The following is a 21965-nucleotide window of genomic DNA, read 5'->3' as shown; positions in this document are numbered from 1 at the left end:
TGCCCGCTCACCCAGGAGGGTGGGCATCACCTTCGCCCCAGGCACCTCAGGCCCTGCCCCAGTCACCCCTGCTGCCATCAGTGAGGAGGCCATTGACCTCCTCAGGTCACTCACTGTTGGGCAGTCTACCATTGTGAATGCCATCCAGGGTGTAGAACAAGAGTTGCAACACAGTAATGCATTCCTGGAGGGCATTCATTCTGGTCAGGCTGCCCTTCAGCGAACCCTGCAATCTCTTGCCTCAGCACTGATGGCAGCCATTGTCCCTGTGTCTAGCCTCCCCCCTCCAACTTCCTCCACCCAGACCCAATCCCCTGTACCCCAGCCCATCCCAAGCACACCTACAGACCAGCATGCACACAAGTCAATACACCCAAGTAGCTCAAGCAAACATAGGCACCACACACACCACAGGCACTCACACAAGCATCACACATGTACAGATACAGCAACATCCACTGTCTTCACTGTGTCCTCCTCCTCCTTTTCTCCCTCCTCCCTCCCAGTCTCGTCTACACACACACCTGCATGCACCACATCTACAGGCACTAGAACTCGCACTAGGACACCCAGCACCACAAGCCGCTCACCTGCACTCACCACCTCCACTGCCATTTACACGTCCCCTGTGTCCTCTCCCAGTGTGTCTGTGACGCCCCCTCCCAAAGTACCCAAATGCCGGCAATCACTCATCCAACATCCATCCACCTCACGACAGCCTCCAGTACCTGCACCTGCCCCCAAAACACCTAAAGTGACACCTCCGACAACCACCTCCTCTTTCTCCACTCCCAGACCCCCTCCAGCTACCCATCCCAGTGTCCGTCAGAAACTGTCCCTCTGTCAAATTGACCTTTTTGCCCCCATCCCCCCCCCTCCAATTCATCAGCCCTGTCGTAGTGCCTCAGCCAAAAAGCCTCCAGTACCAGTGGTGCGTGTTCCAGGTTTTTGGAGTGCACCGTCCACCAGGGCAGGCAGTAGGACCCGGAGCCAAGGCACTGGCAGCCCACCCCCTGTAAAGGCTCTGAAATTGGAGAGTGGACGACGGGACCGTGTCAAGACTCCTGGTGGGACAACAAGTGAAATGGGATCGAAGGCGATTGGTGAGTCAGCTGTAACTCCAAAAAAGGTGGGGAAGGTCCAGAGGAAGTCTGCCCAGCCTGTTGTGTCACGGCGGAGAAGTGCGCCATCTTTTCCGGCGGTCCAGACACAACCGCCAGCACCGTCGTCACTGGGCCAGAGACCACCGCCGGAGTCATAGCCCAGGAGGGCCCAAGTATCGTCACTGGTCAGGAGACCACTGCCAGAGTCACAGCCCAGGAGGGCCCAAGTATTGTCACTGGTCCAGAGACCACCGCCAGAGTCACAGCCCAGGAGGGCCCAAGTATCGTCACTGGTAAGGAGACCACCGCCAGAGTCACAGCCCAGGAGGGCCCAAGTATCATCACTGGTCAGGAGACCACCGCCGGAGTCACAGCCCAGGAGGGCCCAAGTATTGTCACTGGTCCAGAGACCACCGCCAGAGTCACAGCCCAGGAGGGCCCAAGTATTGTCACTGTTCCAGAGACCACCGCCAGAGTCACAGCCCTGGAGGACCCAAGTATCGTCACTGGTCAGGAGACCACCGCCTGAGTCACAGCCCAGGAGGGACCAAGTATCGTCACTGGTCCAGAGACCACCGCCAGAGTCACAGCCCAGGAGGGCCCAAGTATCATCACTGGTCAGGAGACCACCGCCAGAGTCACAGCCCAGGAGGGCCCAAGTATCGTCACTGGTCAGGAGACCACCGCCGGAGTCGCAGCCCAGGAGGGCCCAAGTATCGTCACTGGTCCAGTGACCACCGCCAGAGTCACAGCCCAGGAGGGGACAGGATGCCACAGCCCCGCTGGCCAATGATGGAACGTCATGCCACACACCAATGCCCAGTGTAGAGATCGTCATGCCACACACCAATGTCAGTATCAGGACCGCCATGGCAAAGCACCGCTGAACAGGGCAAAGACCGCCATGGCAAAGCACCGCTGAACAGTCCTGAACCTCAATGTCAAAGCACCGCTGAACAGGGCAAAGACCGCCATGGCAAAGCACTGCTGAACAGGGCAAAGACCGCCATGGCAAAGCACTGCTGAACAGTCCTGAACCTCAATGGCAAAGCACCGCTGAACAGTCCTGAACCTCAATGGCAAAGCACCGCTGAACAGGGCAAAGACCGCCATGGCAAAGCACCGCTGAACAGGGCAAAGACCGCCATGGCAAAGCACCGCTGAACAGTCCTGAACCTCAATGGCAAAGCACCGCTGAACAGGGCAAAGACCGCCATGGCAAAGCACCGCTGAACAGGGCAAAGACCGCCATGGCAAAGCACCGCTGAACAGGGCAAAGACCACCATGGCAGAGCACCTCTGAACTGTCCTGAACCCCAATGGCAAAGCACCGCTGAACAGGGCAAAGACCGTGTAGGAATGAATGGCCCGCCACATCAGGCATCTTTATCCCATGTGTAGCTGGGACAGTGACAGGACAGGAACTTTCACGGGGTACGCATACAGTCTGGGCACCAGTCCCCCTCCAGAACAAGTGGAGACCTGCATCTACTTGAGAGACTGTGGCTTTGCACTCCCCAGGATGGCACAGTGGGCAAACCACCCACTGTAGAGACTTGAGAGACTGTGGCTTTGCACTCCCCAGGATGGCACAGTGGGCAACGCACCCACTGTAGAGACTTGAGAGACTGTGGCTTTGCACTCCCCAGGATGGCACAGTGGGCAACCCACCCACTGTAGAGACTTGAGAGACTGTGGCTTTGCACTCCCCAGGATGGCACAGTGGGCAAATCACCCACTGTAGAGACTTGAGAGACTGTGGCTTTGCACTCCCCAGGATACATCAATGGGCATGGAGCCCTGTCGTGGATCTGGCTTCGCATTCATCTGGCTGAGGTGCTACCCCTTCCCTTCCCCCTGAGGTGCCTGTTTTATTTCTATCTGATGCTCCGGCAGTGTTCTCTCCGATTTTGGTCAGGTATCGTTTGTGGGCCTCGCCCATGCATTTTTGGACTGTTGGTGCACGGACATTGTTGTGTACATATCTGCACTACTTCTTGTATTGTATATATAATTATGAGTGATTTAGACATATATATCTGTATATTTTTGAATGACATGTATATTGGCACATTACAATGTTTGACCGAAATTTGCTTTGTGTTTTCATTCTTCCGGGGGGATTGTGGGTTGTTAATGTGATATTTTTGACTGCATTGGTGTGTATGTTGTACTATGCGATGGTGGGGGTGTTTGGTGGGTGTCCCCCTAAGTTTTGCCTCCCCCCTCCCCGTGTCGTAGATGCAGTACTCACCGGTATCTTCTGCGCCTACTTCGCTGTTGGTCGTAAAGGAGCAGAAAGACAAGGGCAGGTAGTATTTGGAGTTCGGGGTCCATGGAGTCGTCGTTCCTCGTGGGATATGTTCAGGTGAGCGTTTTCCCATAACAAAAGCTGTTTCCGCCGTGTTTTTATCCACGGTGAATCCGCCCCGGAAAAGGTGGCGGATTGGCGGGTTGTAATAGTGTGGGCGGTACATTGTCTCCCGCCTGTCTGTTGGCGGTGACCGCCGCGCTGCTTGTCTGTACCGCCGTGGCGGGCGGTGTGTTAAAGTGGCTGTCTTTGTTGGCGGTTTCCGCCAGGGTCATAATTCACTTTTTTTATCCGTCGGCCTGTTTGTGGTATTACCGCACCTTTTACACCGTCCGCCAGGGTCGTATGTGATAAGCTAATATCTACCTTTACTAAAGTTAAAGGCAGCCCTCTCTTTTTTTAGTACACCTTAGCTGTGTTCTGCATTTCGCACTTAGAGATATGTAAGTATTATGTTTTATATGTTTTCCCTACCTATTACTCCTTTGTTAAAGTGGTACTATGTAGGGGAAATTATGTATACATTTCTAAATATAAAAAAAAAAATTAAAGAGTACTGCAGTACTTCTTAGGAAATGCTGCAGTACTTGAAATAAAATAAAAAGTAAATACATGTGTTAAACAATAAAAAAAAACACAGTATTACACTATAATTTACAAATATAGCGTACTACAGTGTATTTTAAATTTTTTACATATTTAGATCTTCACAAAAAAGTCTACGGAGAACCACAGTAACACCTACAAATTACAGCACTGCTTAAAAATATATATTTTTTTTAATGCGCAGTTCTCTGTAAACTGCTGTAGAAAATATAAAAAATTATAAATACATTTTTCTTACTATTACTACTTTAATAGTAATAGGTAGGGAACAACAATAGAATGCAGCGAAAGTGTGCTGAAAATTATATAGCTGACTTTTACATTTTGTAAACAGTCATTAGCCTATCAGATACTGCAGGTACTACAGTTTACCGCCAAGTTAGCAAGGTATACCACAGCACAATATATTATTAAGTATTTTAACACTTATAGCTTTTTGACTACTTACATTAATTACGCCTACTACCTGTATTTAGCATTTATACTTAAAATAATATATTTCTTCACTGCAAATTTTACATTACGATGGAGGATTCCAAGCCTGATGGTGGAGAATAATTCAAGCATGCAAATGAATGAGTCAATGATGGGGAACTTAACGTCAGATGTACAAAGCCATCATTGTGACTCAGAGTCTTAGGGTTGATTCACAAAGGGGATGGGGTCCCCTTGGCCTCCCTTACTCTTTGGGAATTGTGATGACAATCTTAGGATTGCAGCATGTGGTCCAGGGTACCAGTGCATGCTCCACCTGATGTTTTTCCTAATGGAGACCTTTTGTTTTAATTCAAAGAAGAGTCAATTCCTTTAAATAGAATGGGTTGCATAAATAAGTTTTCCATTTGGGAATGCAAATACAGGGACAGTGGTCTGCTGTCCTCTGCAGGCCACCATCCCTCTATCTGTAGGCAGTAACAGGACTTGCAAATTGTGAACTGCCTAAATAATTTATTTTAGGCAGGTCATTCTGTCACCTCTGTAACTGGTGACTTTGCAATACAAATTAAAAGTACATAGGTATCTTGGCAAAATCAAATACTAGACTCGAAAAGTCGGTGTCAATTTATGACCACTATGAAAGTGCATCTGGCCTGTGGTTTCTATCCTGTGAGGAACAAAGTGCTGGGCATTTTTTTAAAGAAAGCAGATGATTTATAATTTCTTACCTGGGATCCGGTAGTCTCCTGGAAGCATCTGCCGAGCTGAGTCTTGGCAGAGATAGGATAGTGGTGAGAAATGGTCTGCTGATGGGTATATGTTGCATGTGATCCCTGGTGCTTATTCTGGATTGGCACACTCTGGTAGGAGATCTGAGAGTGGCCTGCCTGAGCATCATTCACTTTCTGCCCAGCCGAGGAGCTGTCCATCCTTGACACCTGATGGAACGTAACCGAAGCTTCAGGAGGGTGCTTTACGTGAATATTGACCATGCTTGGTGGCAATTTCACTGCAATACAATGAATGTGAATTATATGTTTTGAGTGTGAAATAATGTACAGACAGTAGAAACATGTATACATCTAGAAACCTCTATTAGAGCATTAATCATTCAAATTGGCTGTTGTGACCCATACATTTTGTAATAGTTAACAGAGAACATTTCAAAGTGCTCACTAAAACCTCAGTACAACTGTGTAATACAGCAGCATAAGCATTCATGAGCTTGGCACGGCTCTCTATGTATGCACCTAGCACATTAATAGTGATACTGCTGTAAAGCAGAAGGCAGTCTTGCATTCATATGGTTGGTGCTCTCTGTCAAAAAAACCTATTTGGATGCCTACAGGAGAATCTCTTGAATGACTTCAGATGTGACCCAACAGCGTTCACAGTATTACTCCCTCAGTTTGTGCAACCCCATTATCTGTGGAGAGGTAGAGGACATATGTGAATCAGAGTAAAGTCAGGGACCACAACCTCAAACATGAGTAAACCCATACCATCTGGATGACTCATCTAGTGTGTCACCAAAGGGCCCATAGATTTCCACTTTTCAAAATGCCACTCCAGTACTGGTCTTAAACTAGTCATGCTTTGTAGGTCCAGGGTAAGCAGCAGTTCTACTGTGATCTCAAAACTTACGGGCTACTCTACCCACTTCAATCAAGTGTAAGCATTAAAGCTGTATTAACTGGCATTAACTGCATGTTAGTATTATAAAAGGGAAGCCTATGCCTTTTGTGTAGCACATTTGCAATGGGTTGACTGGTTATGGTAGCCGGTGTTTGTATTAGACTATGAAGTATGAAAGTCTGATTAAACCCTTCTCGATCCAATGCAGGGATTTGCATGCCTAAACAGACCATTTGGCCACTATTAAGTGTTTATGAATATATGTAGAATGCCAATTTTAAAAGAACTCAAATGTCAACAGTTAATGGCAGTATTAAAATTGCTCATTGCTTATTGCATATTTCACTTCAAATAATTTTCCTTTAAGGTAAGATCTCTTTAATTTCTTGTAACCAGCATACCAGATTAGATTCCTCTCCAGAGCTTTTAAATAATTTCTGGTCATTTCCATTAGCAATTGCACTAATACCTGGAGATGTCCTAGCAACGTTGCACACCTCTCAGTAATTATACACAATGACAATATTTGGCTCCCGGAGGACCCCTGCCGCAATGACTGGTGGATTCTGCCGCTTACTCCACCAAATGCCAAGACATGTTCACGGAAATGGCTGACCGCAAAGTTAATACCACACCAAAGATTTCTGTGTTATGGAATGAATACGCTCTTCATCAAGGCCATAGACTTCACCTCTCACTTTAATGTTCCACCAGCTCCAAACACACCTAATCAAACTTGTTTTAATGACTATCAGATGTACGTCTTGGATGTAATGACTCTCTATGTATTTCTAGCCTCCACTACAATGTGGATCTTTCAGTGATAGAATATGCAGTCAAATTTCTACCTCACCACTGCAGCCTATTCTTTGTTTAATCACACATATCGTCCAATCGCAAGCCTTTTGTTCAAGTGGCAATACATTGCCATACATTTACTTAAAAGCAACCCTTTGTTGCCAGTGAAAAACATTCAAGTGATAATACATTTCTCCACATTTTGCTTTAAAAAACTCCTGATACACATTCTTCTCTAGTTGGAGCTCTTCAGAGAAGAGTAGTAATGGCACTTTAAAACACCCTTAAAATAAAGATGCTTTTGACTGCTTGAGGTCTTATTGTTGCTTACTCCAGCAGGATCCTTAGAGCCAGGATATCCGCTAAGAATTCTGAGTGTTTGATCAGCTTTGGGTGTGCTGCACGTGCTGTCAGTAATAGTTGTAGCACATTTTACAAACAATATTGTGCACTCAGTCAAATCAATTCTGCACTTCTCCAGCAAGGGAACAATCTTGAAAAACAACAATGTCATCCTTTTAGACCGACAACAAGAAAATTAAACCACATAAAAAATTGTGGGGGGTATGACAGGGGATGTTTTAGTAAGGATCTCACCAGCTTCTTTTTCGTACTGTTGGAAAAATGATACATCTCTCTTGTGGCCCTAAAAAATGTGGAGATCATGTCCACAACAATGCTTAGTTTGTGCTGCAGATTGGAGGCACCTGGCATTAGCACTAATTTTTGGGGACCAGGACTTATTTTGGATATCGGAAACTGACTATGAGTAAGAAAAAAAGGCAGGGAAAGGGGAAAAGAAGACACCCGAAGAGATAATGGGAAAACACAGGGAAAGAGGACCTTCAAGAGTAAGAAGATTCAGAAAATGTAGAGTGGTGGAAGAAAGATATGTAAGGTGGAATCAAGACTAGGCAGTCCTGGCATTTCTGAAATTTGCTAGCATTGATGGTAGCCGCCTAAGAAAAACTTTGGGCTCCTGCACTTTTCACAAATTAAGCACTGACTACCGTACGTGGGCACAAGCTTTATAAATTGGATCTTTGGTAAATCATATTTTGCAAGTAATTGAGCAACTTTTAATGCAAATTTACAATGCGGGTGCTTCCTCCGCTCACATATGTCCAACTGTCTTCAAACAGGTAACTATTTTAAAATTAATTTACTCTTTCTGAATTCTATCTTCATTTATTATCTTGAACACCAGCCTGTTTTCCTTCTAAAAAAATGACAACTGCTCAGAAGCCATGAGAAATGCCAAAAAACAAATAACATTGTTTGCTATGGAAAGTAAGAGTGGACACATTACCTTTAACTCCTGGGTTCTGACCTGTTACGGTCAGTGGTAACTGATGGGTCGAGTGAATGACATGGGATCCAGCTGCCTTGCTCGCATGCTGAGGGTGCTGATATGCTTTCTGGAAATTGGTATTCTGCACTGGGATCTGGCAAAGCTTCCCGGTAAAATTAGGTGGGCACTGGCATTTGTCTCGAGAGCGGCACTCGCCTCCGTTCATGCAGGGAAGGTGACAAATAACTGAAATACAAAAACAATGTGCAGGAAGATTAGGGATGGTTGCATGAACGCCAGGTTTCTAGCTGCTTACCAGTGTCGTGGTATTTCATGGCTTGGCTTGAAGCCAGCGGTATTTGCTGCTGAGAGTATGTGCAATGGGACATAACTTTCAACACACCTCCAGCAAGGGTGGTTCAGACCAGTGATCCCCAACGATTTTCCCTGGAGGAACCCCTAATACATTTTTCATATCATATGTCAACTTAATCCACCTAGGAAAACGATGTATTTCTCAAAAAAAGTTGATAGCATGGAGCGCAATTCAACTACTCTAAAACTATTGTCCTGAAAATTTGTTTTTAAGGAGATCCCACAATGTAGGCATCTCAGCTGATGTGTAAGATTACAAATGTAAGCATTTTGTCTGTCGTTTTTAATAGACTCATCTTATTTCCAAAAGAAAAAATATCAAATCAAACTAACTAACTCTCCATATTATAATCACTGGGGTAAGTGTAGCTGCGCTCGATACGCAAGTCTGACTCAGTGGCCTCGTCACCACTCTTAAATAAAGAAAACAAACCGTTTTGAACAATCTGGTAACAGGGGGTGGAATACAGACTAGGGAACATATTAATACTCTGTTTGCGCCGGATTTGCGTCAATTATTTTTGCGCAAATTTAGCGCAAACTTAACTCCATATTTATACTTTGGCGCTAGACCAGTCTAGTGCCAAAATATTGGAGTTAAAGTCATTTTTTGTACGTGAAATCATATCCTTGCACTAATGACATGCAAGGTAGGCGTTCCCGTGCAAAAAATGACTCTAAGGCATTTGCGCCTTATTTATCCTCCGGCGTCAAAATAATGCACAGGAAGAGACAGGCCTTAAAACATGGCGCCAAGCCGGATTTGCGCTGTTTTTTAACACCTGGGTCAGGGCAGGTGTTAGGGGACCTGTGGACTCATTTCGATGGTGGGAGATCTTGGAAGTAGTCCACAGGTGCCCTTCCCTGCACCCAGGGACACCCCCTGCCACCCTCGCCCACCCCTGGAGGACACCCATTGATGGGGGGACCCATCTATAGTGAGTACAGGTAAGTGAAAGTAAGTTTTTCTTTTTCTTTTTTAAGTGGCATGGGGGGCCTAACTTGCGCCCCCTACATGCCCCTGTGCCCAATGGCCATGCCCAGGGGACAGAAGCATGGCCATTGGGCAGGGGGGCATGACTCTTGTCTTTGGTAAGACAGGACTCATTTTCATGGGGGTTGTGCGTCAAAAAATGGCGCTAGTCAGGTTAGAGACAATATTTTTGACTCTAACCTGACTTCCACCATTCTTTGGCGCAAAACCCCCAGTCTTCCCTTCGCCTCCGCTGCCCGGTTACCGTCATTTATTTTGATGCTAACCAGGCCGCAGCGCCGGCTTCCATCATTCCATAAATAGGGCGCCTGGCTGGCGCGTTAGAATGGCGGTACCCGGCGTTAAACTTTTTGACGCAAATCTGCGCTAACGCAGATTTGCGTCAAAAAGTATAAATATGGGCCTAGAAATGCAATGAACTGTGGGATTCCCAGAAATGGACCTGCAGACAGGTACACCATTTCCAGTAAGTGTGCACTATACTGCTCTTATTTTCTTGCCAACATAGGCCGTGCCTTTCTGATGTCACAGGTGAATCTGCCCCACAGCGATATAATACATCTAAATATCATCTTAAATACAAACTGATAAAAAGCCAAAAAGGTTAATTGGTAGTCATGGAATTAATTCAGGATAGCCAACTGCGAGACAAACTTTCTTGCAATAGTTCAGGGAATGTTTGGATTTGTTTGTGGCGTTTAAAACACCTTTAATAGTTATTTCTTACATATTATTCACTGCTCAGTATTCCATAATCCTAGTGGAAACCCTGAAGATGACCTGTGGAACCCTATGGTTCCACAAAACCACTGGTTCAGGCAAACTTAACAACTGATATCAAAACATTGAAATTCTATAGTGGCGATGTGGGATATTGTCTGACGAAGAACTTTAAAAACCAATTTGATATGTTGAAGTTAAAAAAAATCTCAAATAACCCACAGTTTTGACCACTATTTGTTTCTCAATTGCCAGCGAGAAGCTGTGTCCAGGTTTAGCCTTAGGGCACGTGGATATTTGTTTTTTTTGTTCATGACTATGGGCAGGATTAATAGGAAAGAGATGTTGGTGATTCTGCCCAGCACTGCTTGAATCGCTGCCTAAACCTTTGACAGCCGAATCATCCTACCTGAAGTCCCTTTAGTAGAACGTTTCCTATGGGTAGAGCTTCCTCTAGTTTCACTGTCAGATCTGCCAAAATTGCACTAGCAACTCTGCTGCAAACGGGGTGGCCACTTACAGCACAAAAGACGCCCTTAAACGTATGTGAATCTGGGCCATAAAACATTTAATCAAATATAGTGGTTCTCATTGAAACCACCTACTAATAATCCGTCAAAATAGCTGCACGAAATCAATGAATGAAAACATTAAATGAAAATCCATTTTCAGACCTTACTATACAATAAGAAATTGTACTAAACAATAATCAACATCTAACAATAATGTCACAACAAATAAATCAGTGCGATTATGTCCCAGTGAGGAAGAAAACCAAAAGTGTCAAAATAGAAGTGACTGTAAAATAACAAAGTATTTTTGTGTGTTTTTTGCAAACAACAAACACAATGACATAGGCCAAAGTCACAATGTTGTTGGTTTTTTTTGCATGTCAACGACGTTTTGACCCTTAACGCGATAGGGGGTCTCATCATGACAAAAAGAATGATGGGACATCTGAAAACAATTACCAAGTATTATAAGGAGGTCTGAACCAGGGAATACAAAACATAGAGGTAATATTCTTGGAATTAACTACATTGGCCAAGTAGTAAGAGGTGAACTTGTCCCAAGACGCTGGTGAACCAGGAGGTAGTGATCTCCTGTGTCAAGCAGTAAGTATATGCTCACTCAAAGGATGGTCGTCACCTTGTTGAATAAAACATAAACTGAATAATACCTGAGATTATTGGTTGTGTAATGTGATATTCGGTACACCAACAAAGCACTCACACTTCAGGAGTGAGAGCACTCAAATAAGTAGTGCTGATGCTTGGCAGAAGGGGGCCTTCTTATCCTAGTTAACCAGCAGCTGGGATGATACATGAAAAGGATGCCCGTCAGTATCTTTAACCCCTTTGCTGTCAGGCCTTTTCCCGCTCCAGGTGCCTAGCCTTTTTTTTGGCTATTTGGGGAAGTTCGCGCTTAGGCACACATAACTTTTGTCCACATAAGCTACCCATGCCAAATTTGCGTCCCTTTTTCCAACATCTTAGGGCTACTAGAGGTACCCAGAATTTGTGGGTTCCCCTGGAGGAGACCAAGAGATAAGCCAAAATACTGCCAAAATGTCCTTTTGTTTTATAAAAATGGGAAAAAAAGGCTACAGAAGAAAGGTTGTGTTTTTTCCCCTGAAAATGGCTTAAACAAAGGGTTTGTGGTGCTAAAATCACCATCTTTCCAGCTTTCTGGAACAGGCTGACTTGAATCAGAAAACCACATTTTTCAACATAATTTTGGCATTTTACTGGGACATACCCCGTTTTAACTATTTTTTGTGTTTTCTGCCTCGTTCCAGCTAGTGACAGAAATGGGTGTGAAACCAATCCTGGATCCAGGACAGCTAAACATTTCTGAAAAGTATACAAATTCTGAATTCAGCAAGGGGTCATTTGTGTAGATCCTTCAAGGTTTTTCTGCAGAAAGTAACAGCTAAAATAATAAGAATATTGAAATTGAGATTTAAAAAAAGAGCCATTTCTGTCCACATTTTCTTCTATAACGTTTTCCAGCTATGGCAGATTTTTTAAAGCAATATACCGTTACATCTGCTGAACTCTTCTGGTTGCGAGGATATATATAGGGCTTGTAGGCTCATCAAGAACACTAGGTACCAGAGCAAATAAAGGAGCTGCACATTGCAAAGGTTTTCATTTTATACCAGGTATACAGCAATTCATTTGGTGAAATATAAAGAGTGAGAAATAGGTATCAAGGAAACTTTTGTATTTCCAAAATGAGCACAGAATAAGGTGTTGAGAAGCAGTGGTTATTTGCACATCTCTGAATTCTGGGGTCCCCATACTAGCATGTGAATTACAGGGCATTTCTCAAATAGATGTCTTTTTTACACACTGTCTTACATTCAGAAGGGAAAAATGTAGAGAAAGACAAGAGGCAAAAACACTTGTTCTGCCATTCTGTGTTCCCCCAAAGTCTCCCGATAAAAATGGTACCTCACTCCTGTAGGTAGGCCTAAAGCCCGCAACAGGAAACGCAACATGGACACATCACATTTTTACATTGAACTTTTGCAAAGTGCATAGCTGTGGATTTTAGCCTCTAGCTCAGCCGGCACATAGGGAAATCTACCAAACTTGTGCATTTTTTAAAACTAGACACCTAGGGGAATTGAGGATGGGGTGACTTGTTGGGCTCTCACCAGGGTATGTTACCCAGAATCCTTTGCAAACCTTAATATTTGGCAAAAATACACTTTTTCCTCATATTTCAGTGATAGAAAGTTTTGGAATCTGAGAGGAGCCACAAATTTCCTTCCACTCAGCATTCCCCCAAATCTTCCGATAAAAATGGTACCTCACTTGTGTGGGTAGGCCTAGTGCCCGCAACAGGAAATGATCCAAAACACAACACAGACATCACATTTTCCCAGAGAAAACTGACATGTTTTTTGCAAAGTGCCAAGCTGTGGATTTTGGTCTCTAGCTCAGCCAGCACCTATGGAAACCTAGTAAACCTATACATTTTTAAAAACTAGACATCTAGGGGAATTCAGAATCTTGTGATTTGTGGAGCGCTCACCAGGTTCTGTTACCCAGAATTATTTGCAAACCTCAAAATTTGGCAAAGAAAAAAACACTTTTCCCTCATATTTTGGTGCTACAAAGTTCTGGAATCTGATGGAAGCCACAAACTTCCTTCTACCCAGCATTCACCAAGGTCACTGGATAAAAATGATACCTCACTAGTGTGGATAGCCCTAGTGCCCGCAGTATGAAATGCCTCAAACCCTACGTGGATACATCAAAATGATCAAATACAAAACTACCTGTTTTTGCAGGGGGCCTGCATTTTTGTTCCTGGTCTCAGCAGCCATCTGGGGAAACCTACCAAACACAGACATTTCTGAAAACTAGACACCCAAGGAAGTCCAGGGAGGTGTGACTTGTGTGGATCCCCCAGTGCTTCCTTACCCAGATTCCTCAGCAAACCCCAAATTTAGCTAAAAAAACCGCACACTTTTCCCACATTTCTGTGTGGAATCACCTGCACCGGCACAAATTTCCTACTACCCAACATTCCCCTCCTGGGGGCAGATGGCCCTACAAAAATAGGCTGATCTGCCGCCAAGAGGGGCAGAATTGGCCACTGTAATGTGGCCCATGGGCAGCTACCATTGACCAAGGGGCTGCCCTCCCAAACAAAGCACACACAGACTAGTCCTGGTGCCTAAGTGGTTTCTGCCCCCCAAGGGGGCAGACTGTCCTAATAGAAATAGGCAATCTGCCTCCAAGGGGGGCAAATAAGGCCTAAAATAGTTTTGCCCCCCCAGTGGAGCAACCCTTGCCTAAGTGGTCGCTTCCCTTGCGTAAAACTGACAAAAAAAATCCCTGGTGTCTAGTGGTTTCTGCCCCTCTTGGAGGCAGATTGACCTAAGAAAACTAGGCCGATCTGCACCTAAGGGGGGGCAGAAATTGCCTAAACAATTTGCCCCCCTCCTGAGGAGAGCAACAGTTGCCTAAGGTGTCCTCATCCACTGTAAATAAGTAAAAAATATATATATCACTGGTATCTAGTGGCTTCTGCTCCCCCGGTGACAGATCGGCCTAATTAAAATAGGCCAATCTTCCCCCAGGGAGGCAGAAAAAGACTAATTAAAAAATGCCCCCCAGGGCAGCGACCCTTGTCCAAGTGGTTACTCCCCTTCATTATTTACACAAACAAAACAAACATCGCTGGTGTCTAGTGGTCATTTCTGCAGCCCAATCGCTTTACGATCGGGCTGCAGAAATGCTCAGAAAGACATCAGAAGAAAGAAAAGTGCTCCCCCAGTGGGACTGGTGCAGGACATAATGGTTACGTCCTCGGCACCCGAGCGGTGCTGCCGAGGACGTAACCGTTACGTCCAAAGAACCGAAGGGGTTAATAATAAATTATGTGAAACGTGGAGCCATTGTTAAGATGGCCGCCTCCAAAGCAAGGCTTGGAACGCAAGTAGCAGACAAGGCTCATTCAATCTACCTTGAATGAACACTCAGGAGCTGTGCTTTCAATAGAATAGCAGGTGCAGTGGCACCTGGGACCAGGAGTGTGAGAGCGCGCATTGTCCCAATTACATAGAAGTGGGCGAGCCACTGAAAGCTTAAGGCAGGCTTGAGCCTAAAGCCTTGCCATGGCTCAGCTAAAGGTCCTCTTGGAACCTCAGGTCCAAAACAAGGCAAGCTTTCAGAGGAAGTGGTGTAGCCTAGCAGCTACAGTTACCAATCATGTAACTTGGGGTATCAGGTTCGAATCCCAGTCTCACTCTTCCGTCCTTGGCCAAAGTGTGCGCTATTTAAGGCTGGAAAAAATAGAATGTATTATATGCCTGTCACCCAGGCTCTCATCTCATCCTCCAAGAATAAAGGTCAAAGCATTAACCTTTGATATCAGAAAGAGATAACCATTTAGGGGCTCAAATGCACAGTGATAACGAAAAGGTTTGGACCAGTTCAGTCTTCCCTGCTTGACCAACCCCAATGAGCCTAAGCAAATACTTTATTACACCAAGCCTCCATTTTGTTTATAATCACATATAAGAACACATTTAAGCTGGGGCGTAGCTTCAGGGGGTTGTTTGAGTTGTTGTACCCTACTTAAGAATGTATTCTGTAGTAAAGAGTTGGTACAGGTGCTTTCAGTCAGGTTGGGTTAGGTATCTGTCAGATTTCATCCTGGATTTTTACATGCCCACACTGATAAAATCAACCAATCCCTCCTGCTCTCTCTCTCTCTTGTCTGTTTTGAAGGCTTTAAACTTGGTTAGTTTGAAAGATATTGTTTTTGAAGTACCTCTAACAATCCTCACCCATCTTTCCACTGCCTCTTAACCCTCCTCATGTCCTGCTATGTATTTTAACAAGATATACCAGCTTGATTGTTGGGAAATCTAAAGCTCACACACCCTAATCTTACTAACAAAGCCACACCCCTGTATGTGAGTTAAGGACATGCGCATGTACCAAAAACCTCTTATGTTTAGTAGCCTACAATGTTGCTACACCATTAAGAATCTAGGCCACCTATAGGATACATGTCAATCATGACTTGCCTCTTAGTTCACTAATGACATTTTCATCAGTGCTGGGGCATGAAGGTTTCAGTTCGTATTTTAAAACTCTCACTTTTGATAAATAGTTCTCAAACAATCTGATGTACTAAGGTGAGCGCATCCATGTGTTAAAGAAATATACGTTTTTGAATTAGGAAGACACCATATCATATGTTAACAAGATCTTTGTCACATGATTTATAAACCAAATATTTTCAGTGCTCGGCTCGGGCTCTTAGAACCATAGCCAGCCCTTGGCTCGGCTCGCTCTCATTTGCTGGCTCGCTCACTCTACGATTACGGCTGTCCTTCACATCACGATCACGGTGCTGGGATTCCATTTACCTTGCCTGGGATAGGGCTCATAGCAACCTTGCTCCGCCTCTGTGAAGACGACTTTACAGAGACAGAGCGGAGTTTAAGGGCTCAGGGAGGTTGATTGTATTGAAAATGGCTCGTGCCTGTTCACTGAGACTCCGATCTCACGTTGCCGCTCCACTTCTAATGAATGAAGCTCTGGCGAGCTCTGGGTCTTAATGTGCCAAGGCGGTATCCTTTCACCTACGTCTCGTACTGCGGTGGTCGCAAGTCTAGCCTCTTGTTGACATTTGTCTGCATCACAAAACCGCCGCACCGTTGGCACAGCCTGCCAGGCCCTGCTGGCCGAGGTCCGGAGCTGGAATTGCAGGAGTTGGGCAGGACAGGGGTTGAGGGGCTGGCGCTCGAGTGCTACAGCTGTGGAGGATCACTTCACAGGTCTGAGCTCGGCCAGTTCTATTCAGTGCTACTTAAAACGAGGAAAGCACACAATATCCCGGATAAATACATGTATTGCTGAATACAAAAAATGTAAATCCACCTCTGGAGCTGTGACAGCACGGCCCATCCGGCCTTAGTAGGGAAACTCCGACCTGGCGGCCATGTTCACGCTCCCTGGCACAGTCATCTGAGTAACACTGAACACCTGGGCTGAATGATCCCAGGCGTTCACTCTTATGTTGATGTATCTGGGGCTCAAAAGACATGTATCTCTGGTATCCACGAGCCAGCTGAGGGCTGGCTTAATGTCTGTCCAATTCTGCGCAGGTTTTATTTTGACTTAGTCACAGACCTTTTATAGACGAATGAATCTGCGTATTGTTGCATGATAACTCTTCCAGGCAAGGGTTTAATGTTGTGCAAAAAGTTAAGCATGCGTGCATCCAACAATTTAAGGAGTTCTTAATTTGTGGCGGAAAAAAACACAAGAAGAGAGGCTCAAAGATGTTCTTAGCACACCACCACAGCTCTCTACTGCTAAGGGTGCTGAATACCAAGTCAGGCTAGTTCTGATTACACCCCATGTTCTCTTCCTTCCACAACGCTACACTGGCTGTCTCATCATCTTACTCTTGCTGGTTCTTTATCACTCCTACTTTCTCGGTTTTCCTATCTTTCCTTTCTTCTTTCTTTCTTTCTTTCTCTGTCTTACTGTGGGTCAAAGTCTGATGATGAGAAATAGGCCCAGTTTCCTAAAAAAAAGAGTGCTGGTGCCAACCACCTGACACCGGCAACATTTAATGACCGAATTTTAACAAATATTTAGTTTGGTGTTGCAAATATATATTCTGCTCACACAACCTAAGCTTGAGAATCTATACAGCAATGGAAGTTGAGTATAACACTATCTGTCACCATGACAGGACACTCTCAATTAGTAGAAGAAATTACATGCTACGGGCAGTGGTGCTGGAAAAATTTTCAGAGTGGGAGTTCTCATCACTTAAGTCAGAGAGGTTGCAAAAATGTAACCATTTCACATAAAACAAGTACACCAAAGGAGACACTGCCATTCAGTAGGAGAGTAGTAAAGGTGTGGTATCATTTTGGAGTACATATTACTAAATCATGGTGTTGCAGTACTCTGGTATTTACATACAGCACATATCCATTGAAATAGCCACAAAATTCCCACAGGTATGCACTTTTTACTGATAAAACTATAGAGTTAACAAACAATAATGTGTGGAAATCTGGTTTTTGCAAATAATAATCATGTTTAAATCACCAGGAAAAGTGTCTTGAATTGCTTTGATCCAATTAAAATCTTAGTAATCACATTTGAGAAATACAAAAATTGCTTCACTTGTGCTTTGATAATTGCTGACATATTTTGAAATATTTGTACAGTTCATTTATGGGTGTTTTAATTTTGTTGTGTGTAAGAATGCAACTGACATCTTATATTTTTGCTTTCCTATCCCCTGTACACCAGCAACATTGTCAGATGGTTCACTTAACAAAATTCTCTAATTTTGCAGTCCGAGAAAAAAAAAGTAAACCCCAATCTCCACGTTAAAAGAATAAGCACCAATTTATCGAAGATATAGACTGACAGCAGAACTTAAAACAAAAATTAGAAGTGTTTGAACAATGGTGACATTATTGTTTTTTCAAATTCACGTACTTCGCAAAACTGCCTGACTTCACGATTATTTTTCGTAAATGACAAGATAATTTTTGCTCCACTGCAATAACGTTTTAGCTATATTACAAGACCAATTTCCCTCCAGTCAAATCCAAACAAGTTGGAAAATCTATGTAAACTGTGTATCACAAAGTTCACCTTTTGCAAATGTTTTCTTTGCCCAACAGGGAAGGTTAGCAGAATTTTTCACTGCAAGTGTAGCATTGCAACATAAACTGATGTAGAAGCTCCAATTTTAAGGCACATGTGGGAAAGCATAAACAATTGCAATTTTATGATGGTAGCTAAGTTCTAGATAGTAGTTCACAAAAGTGGCAAGAAAATTGCAACTTTGCTTATTGCTATCATGTACCATTCAGCTTAGCATGATCTGCAAAGAAAAGTAATATCAACAGTGAGAAGATGCAAACTAGTGTTTTAAGTGTATATTGGTACACAAGTTCACCACATAGAACAATCTTTAGGAAACGTCGGCTTCTAGGGCACAGATATTAAGTAAAATGTCTATTTCCAGAAATACCAGGTGCCATAGTATACATTGTGCCCCGGAGGCGGAAGGGGCATGCGCACCTGCTTTGTGCACCCCCAGGGCACAATGGTATTACAGAAGGGGACGCAAACGCTTGTGCATCCCCTTCTGTAATACAGATAGCGCAGACGAATATGTAGCATCAGCACTATCAGGAGAGAGCTTGCCCTCATTTGCATGGGGGCGTGGCCTCATGCAAATGAAGAAATCACTTTGCCTCTGCACCCACGCCATATTACTGACATGGCCGCAGAGGCAAACATGCCCTTAAGTGCGCCACAAAAAGGTGGAGCCCCTCCTAATTGCAGCACTCTGGGGGAGGGAGGGGTGAGGGTATGAGGTCCCATGGACCCCCACAGACATTGCCATGCAGGCAAGTGCAGTCACTCACTGCACACACCTGCAAGAGGATCTCTAACCCCCCTTGAAAGTGCGAGGAAACTGATGTCCCCAGGGCCCAAGTTTGTGGCTGCACTGGGGGCAGCACTTTCTTTCCAATTTAGCACACTTTCTTTGTTTGCGCATGGCACACCTTTTGAAAGGTGCACTGTGGCACAAACAAGGAAAGTACTCCATATCCATAATAGGGTCCATGGTTGTTAAGCAGGAAGGGGTCCAAAAAGACGGGAAAGAAAGGCAATGGGCCTACTACATCTATGCACCCCTGATCTACACCTACATTGTCTTATCCATCCAGACTCTCAACTCTGCTCCGGTTTTGGAAAGAGCTGAAGACACATCTTTGTAAACACTATATCATGACACAGTAGCAGTCTTCTTTTGCTCCTAGAACATAGCTTCCCCTCAATCCTGCTCGCAAAGGTGACAAATAGGTCAGGATTTCAGGATTTCAGGAAACAGGAATTTCATTAGTTATATTTACACGCTATTGATCCACATGTGCTTCATTAATATAGTGGGTATCCTAAATAATTAATGGAATGTCCAGACACAGAATTGCTCTCTGTTAATGCTCAGAGTAAACTGCTTTCTTTCTGCCATTCACGCTGAGTGAGATCCAGAATGACCCCGAGTAGTTTGATCATCAGTTTTGATTACCCCTGGAATTTCTAGGGCAACCTGGGCTGCCAAAGATCTCCAGAAGAAGGTGTACAGATGCTTCCTAAATTGAGAGGAACAGGAAGATTGGGTTTGTGCCTCGTGGCCTGGACTCTGTTATGTCAAAATGAGGACTATGTGAGACAATGAAATTAAAAGAAAGGGACTGAATGCAGACACTTACAGAAGCTGGAGATGGCTCTCCTGAAGAGAATAATTATTAGCCTTCAAACAGTGTGGTTCTTGGTCATTTGTTATAATGCTACAAAATTGCCCTTGTTTAGGGTCAGCATGCATAACCTGAACTGCAGCCATTCAAAAAGAAATTGATAAGTCTGGGAAAATAATCTCAATGTTGGTTCCAGTATTCACAGTGATAGTTGTTCCTTTTTTAGTTATTAAGCAGTGCCTGCTGCCACATGTAAAGTGGAGCCATGCTTCAAATGATGCTACTAATCCAACATTTGCTGGGAGGGCTCAGTGCACATGCATGGTTTTTGAGTGTGGCATCTTTCCATTCTTATTGCTCATACAGGGAAAATAAGGGATAATCAAAGATAACAACTGCTATTCGTGGTTTGCTCTTTTCTTCACCTGGCATTGTCCTTAGCCCTCATCTAAAGGATCATGAGAGAAGCAAAGGAAACACAGTACAAACAAGCATTTGCAATGCAACGGGTCTCACATTTCTCCGAGTTAGAGCTATTAGCAGTTTTAAACTCCCAACCAGACTTTTCTTGTCACATTAAATGGAAAAAAAGACTGCGCTGCTACAGTTCACTCGTAGTGAAACCTATCAACAAAAGTGCAATTATCTACGTAACCGGCAAAAGTGCAGTTAACTATGTAACAGGGTTGATGTCATGCAAAGCACCCGACTTCTGCCAAGTGAGATCACGCGGCGAAAAAAGATAAAAAGTAGTCCACAAACCGGACGGAAAACAGCGAGCCTCGTATGTTTTCAGTACTTGGTCGCTGCGCTCGAGGAGGGCTAACTACCGGAAAAGACATGACGTGTACATGCCTTCCACTAATGAAAGCAAGCAGGTTTTAAAAGGCAAGCCCACAAACCAATAAAAGACACTGACATGACATGGACGGGGCTTCGAGCCCTTTTCTAACTACTAAAGCGTCTCGCAAGCGATACGCATGCGCAAGCGCATGGTAGCGCAGACTTGACCCTAAAAAGGATCCAAGTTTCATGTGTATTTTCCATAGCTCACAGTTCTTACACTTCCTCTAGTCCTTCAGCAGCAAATTGGAAGCTGTTGAGGGGGACAGGGAGGGAAAGAGTTTAATTCTGTGACAGTGTCAGGTTACATAATTAGGACATTTTAGCTTAGAAGTATAGAGCCGAGATGGGGAGTGCCTCAGGGGTACCTCAGACCTCTAACAATGCTGATGTGTGATTTCCAGGTAACCACATATTTGTAAGCAGTTGACAAACAATTAGTGGTCAACTTCAAAACCAACCAGACACAAAATAGGGACTGGCCTACGCCCTAGAGGTGATAAACGGACAAATGGGTAGGGATTTCGTGAAACTAAACCCTTAAAAATCAAATATTCTATTAGTCTCAGCAAAAGTTAAACCCTGGGATCCCACAAACTATCTGCTTACGGCAACTGCCCCGTGACAGTACAGTTAGTTAGAAATTTAGGAATCCTTCTAGATGCAAATCTGAACTTCAACTCACATATTGCCTGCAAGATGCAAGGTGAGCACTAGAGGGGTGAATGTCTTTGAACTGAAGAGGTTTTCATAAATATGCTGATGATTAAGGTTAAGACAGTAAATGAGTAACTGAAACATTTCTCTGTGGATGACATGGGAGCCAATGCTGTTCAATGTTAACACTGCACTTAGTCACATACATTAGAGAAACATTATGGACACATGGCTAAAGGACGTCCTGATGGTGGATGGAAGAGAAATACACTGAAACCACTGTACTAGCTCATTAGTGACAACGGAGCACTAATGATGCAGGGTGACTAGGCAGGGAAACTGATCCCTGAACATATAATCAACTATGTTTGTGTGTCTCTAGATTTAAAAAGAGGTAATATGTGCCAAAACGTGTTACT

The 21965-nt window shown here is 44.2% G+C and overlaps 1 protein-coding gene across 2 annotated transcripts in view; it reads right to left on the bottom strand.

Annotated features, from left to right (window-relative positions):
• The window catches only part of LTBP1 (latent transforming growth factor beta binding protein 1), a 1022847-nt gene that overhangs the window by 527888 nt on the left and 472994 nt on the right, over positions 1–21965 (bottom strand). For both annotated transcript variants that reach the window (XM_069234696.1, XM_069234697.1), the window contains exons 6-7: positions 8201–8428; positions 5187–5467 (exon numbers count right to left, since the gene is read on the bottom strand). In XM_069234696.1, the coding sequence (XP_069090797.1) occupies positions 5187–5467; positions 8201–8428 (509 nt within the window). The remainder of the gene's footprint in view (positions 1–5186; positions 5468–8200; positions 8429–21965) is intronic.

This window comes from Pleurodeles waltl, chromosome 5 (assembly GCF_031143425.1).
Source record: "Pleurodeles waltl isolate 20211129_DDA chromosome 5, aPleWal1.hap1.20221129, whole genome shotgun sequence".
NCBI lineage: Eukaryota > Metazoa > Chordata > Amphibia > Caudata > Salamandridae > Pleurodeles > Pleurodeles waltl.
The sequence above is the reverse complement of the archived record's forward strand: the minus strand, read 5'-3'. Positions and strand labels throughout refer to the sequence as shown.